Below are 3,620 nucleotides of genomic sequence, written 5' to 3'. Positions count from 1 at the left end.
TTAATAGATGCGTTAGTGACTTGAAACCTTCTACAATTAACCGTCCCAATTCCGAATTTGAGGCGTGGGGATTGCTATGGGCGTGGGTATTAGAGTGGGTTTCCTTGCTCACTAAATGTGATGGCCCCTGATTAACTGCCTCATTTCCAATTGTTTTTGTTTTAGATTCTAATTTCCTTTTATATGTTCTACTGTCTTTTTTACATTCTCCATTTTTACCCCTCTTTTTCTCCCTCGGGAGATGTTATGGGAACTGTTTTAGTTTTCTCCCCCGCGGGGGTAGAAAGTTCCTTATTCAACTCTTCCACTTTATCTGGTTCCATTGTTTATTCGAAGTAATTTAAAACATTTTCTCAAAAGTTTAAATCATTAAGCACCACTTTCACAGTGTTAATAATATACTTTTGTATGAATTAACACTCCCTCGGGAGATGTTATGGGAACTGTTTTAGTTTTAGTTTTCTCCCCCGCGAGGGTAGAAAGTTCCTTATTCAACTCTTCAACTTTATCTACTCAAAAGTTTAAATCATTAAGCACCACTTTCACAGTGTTAGTAATATACTTTTGTATGAATTAACACTCCCTCGGGAGATGTTATGGGAACTGTTTTAGTTTTAGTTTTCTCCCCCGCGAGGGTAGAAAGTTCCTTATTCAACTCTTCAACTTTATCTACTCAAAAGTTTAAATCATTAAGCACCACTTTCACAGTGTTAGTAATATACTTTTGTATGAATTAACACTCCCTCGGGAGATGTTATGGGAACTGTTTTAGTTTTCTCCCCCGTGGGGGTAGAAAGTTCCCTATTCAAATCTTCAACTTTATCTGGCTCCATTATTTATTAGAAGTAATTTAAACATTTTCCCTCAAATGTTTAAATCATTAAGCACCATTTTCACAGTGTTAATAATATACTTTTGTATGAATTAACACTCCCTCGGGAGATGTTATGGGAACTGTTTTAGTTTTCTCCCCCGCGGGGGTAGAAAGTTCCCTATTCAACTTTATCTGGCTCCATTGTTTATTAGAAGTAATTTAAACATTTTTCTTCAAAAGTTTAAATCATTAAGCACCACTTTCACAGTGTTAATAATATGCTCCAATGGGAATTGGTATGTCACAGGTCTAATAACAGATTAAAAATCCAATAAGGATAAGGAAAAATTAACACAATTGTTTGCATTAAATAGACAAAACAAGACGCGTCCAGCCTTCTTGACAGTCGAACGTGAACTGACAGTCACGGCGTGATTCTTCATTTGTAACCCAATTCGGAATTGGGGTACGAGGTAGAGTCAATCCTACAGATTTTTGTTCAAAGAAATAAAATAATAACAAACCCCATATAACTTATTTTTTAAGATTGACTGATTACAAATTTTCCAATAAAAAGAACCATACCCGTCCCCTCCCACCTCCAAAACAAAAGAAAACAAAAATACCCTCCCCCCCACCAAAAAAACAAAAAAAATAAAAAAATAAAAAAAAACGAAAAAAGACAAACAAACCAGACTTTGCCCCAAGAAACCAAGTTTTCAACAAGATGAAGGCCATTTTATTGATTGATATTTGAAACAAAAGTTTTCTGACCAAAATGGAGGGGAAAAAAAAAAGTGTGGTGTTGGTGCTTTACAGTTAAAAACCTCACAACTGTAATCACAACAAATCATAACATGGTCATGGTGTCACGTCATGGTAGCAGACCGATGATGATGATGATGATGATGAAAATGACGACAATGATGATAATGATTCGACATTTTCATTGATTCATTTTAATTATCAAATTTATAATCAATCATAAATTTTGTGGACAAATCATTATATAGTAACGATACACTTTTTATTTTTTTTTTACATAAACATGCTAATGATCATTTAAAAAGAAAAAAAAAACAGAGAAAAGAACATGAAGACAGGCCTATTATATATATCGATATATTATTCCCTGAGGAGGCCTTGTGTCGGTCATATATATATATATATCCATAATATTTCAATTTTGATATAAAACAATAACATATCATCATCAATATCATTGACAAGCGAAGAGTATTGGGAGAATGGGGAGGGGGGTTGGGAAGATAAAATAAATGGTGTGGAATTGTAATGAATGCTTTATACATAATATAAACAAACCCTCGTCACCCATCTGAATCAATGCGTCTGGATGCCAAGATTTGCCCTTTAAGACAACATGCCACAGATAATTCTCCTAACTTCCGTTTTTGCACGGCACTGTTGCGACATGTTTTGTTACTTGTGTAGTCTAGTAGTATTCATCTTGGAAACGTTCTTGGTTTTTTCCATTTCTTCTCTCTCTTTGTCAGTCTTGTCATCTCCTTCATTTTCTTCCTATACAGCTTTTAAAAAATAAAATAATAATAAAACAATAAATACATATTCCCAAATCATGCCAGTGGAATCATGGCTAACACCAGTGGTAATAATCTCATAATATATTTTTTTGTTTTTGTTTGTTGCTTTAGGTCTCTTCCAACACAATTGAGGTTATATGAGAGACCGCTGAAACAAAAAAACAAGCAATCTAACAAAGATAGTACAAATGTAAATCAAAATCATAATCTAAAGATATCATAAGCTAAATTATAAATAACCAAGAACAAACAGGCAGAAGATTTACAGAAAAAAAATATCCCCTGTCAAAAATACAATCACAAACCAAAGAAGCAGGATAGGCTAGTAAAGAGAAGAAGAAACGACATCACTATCGGATCGTACACCCATGCGAACATCATAGGTATACGATTCAAGGGTGATGCTCCCATCCAACCTCATAATATATTGAATGGGTTGAATGAATAGGATGGAGAATATTGACGAAGAAATCCATATCGATGACACTGCTGGGGAAATTATGCTAATGATATTGGGGACGACAATGAAGGATGATGTAAATATTCCATATGAAATTAAAAATATTCAATCACAACATGATGTCGAACCTTCTTGCCAATTTTATGAAATTATCCACACTGGAGAAGGTAATCGTCTTTTCTTTTTTTTTTTTGTTTGTTTTCACCAAAGACTGGAGATGTGTTGAATTTCAATCACATAAACTGATAAAAAAAAATTTCCTCTGAGAATCAAGATGCTTTTTATTAAGCTATGGGATAATGGAGAAACAAGTCAAGATTTTGTCAAAACTTGAATTAAAAAAGATAAGACAAAACTCAAACTGCACCGTGTGTTTGAACTCGACACGGAGAGCGTGTCAGTGGTGTGTAAGTTGTGTTAAGCCTGTAATGTGCTAGGATCTGGCCAAGTGTTCTGGCTTGTCTCGAGACAGGATTAGCTGTAGTAGTGTTGTACACTAGCCTGTCTAGTTAGTGTTGTACACCAGCCTGTCTAGTTTACCTCTGTAGAGAGAGAGAGGTCAAAATAAAATGAACAAACTGCGTTGTAACCATTTATCTGCTCAGATAAAATAATAAAAGGGGTGCTGTGCTGATCAGCCTGTCGGTGTGTTTTTGGGGCTATGTCCGGATAATTTCACTACCTGGTAAGAAATTCATCACGACCTCCAAGAGATTGTAAGTCAGGTGTGTGGTAGGTAATCCGTTTTATGTGCCAATCGGTGAACCACAGAAATACACAAAAA

At 34.9% G+C, this 3,620-nt stretch overlaps 1 protein-coding gene across 9 annotated transcripts in view; it reads right to left on the bottom strand.

Annotated features, from left to right (window-relative positions):
- Window positions 1-2,137: 2,137 nt before the first annotated feature.
- LOC144956755 (uncharacterized) overlaps window positions 2,138-3,620 on the bottom strand; it is a 214,479-nt gene continuing 212,996 nt past the window's right edge. For 5 of the 9 annotated variants that reach the window (XM_078887442.1, XM_078887446.1, XM_078887448.1 and 2 more), the window contains one exon: window positions 2,138-2,361. In XM_078887442.1, the coding sequence (XP_078743568.1) occupies window positions 2,278-2,361 (84 nt within the window). In that variant the 3' untranslated portion in view covers window positions 2,138-2,277. Of the gene's footprint in view, window positions 2,362-3,012 lie in introns of those variants that run through there. The other 4 variants (XM_078887443.1, XM_078887444.1, XM_078887450.1 and 1 more) reach the window with 1 other exon arrangement.

This window comes from Berghia stephanieae, chromosome 11, assembly GCF_034508935.2.
Source record: "Berghia stephanieae isolate SIO BIC M18660-M18661 chromosome 11, UCSD_Bste_1.3, whole genome shotgun sequence".
NCBI lineage: Eukaryota > Metazoa > Mollusca > Gastropoda > Nudibranchia > Aeolidiidae > Berghia > Berghia stephanieae.
Note: the sequence above shows the minus strand (reverse complement) of the source record. Positions and strands in the feature narration are given on the sequence as shown.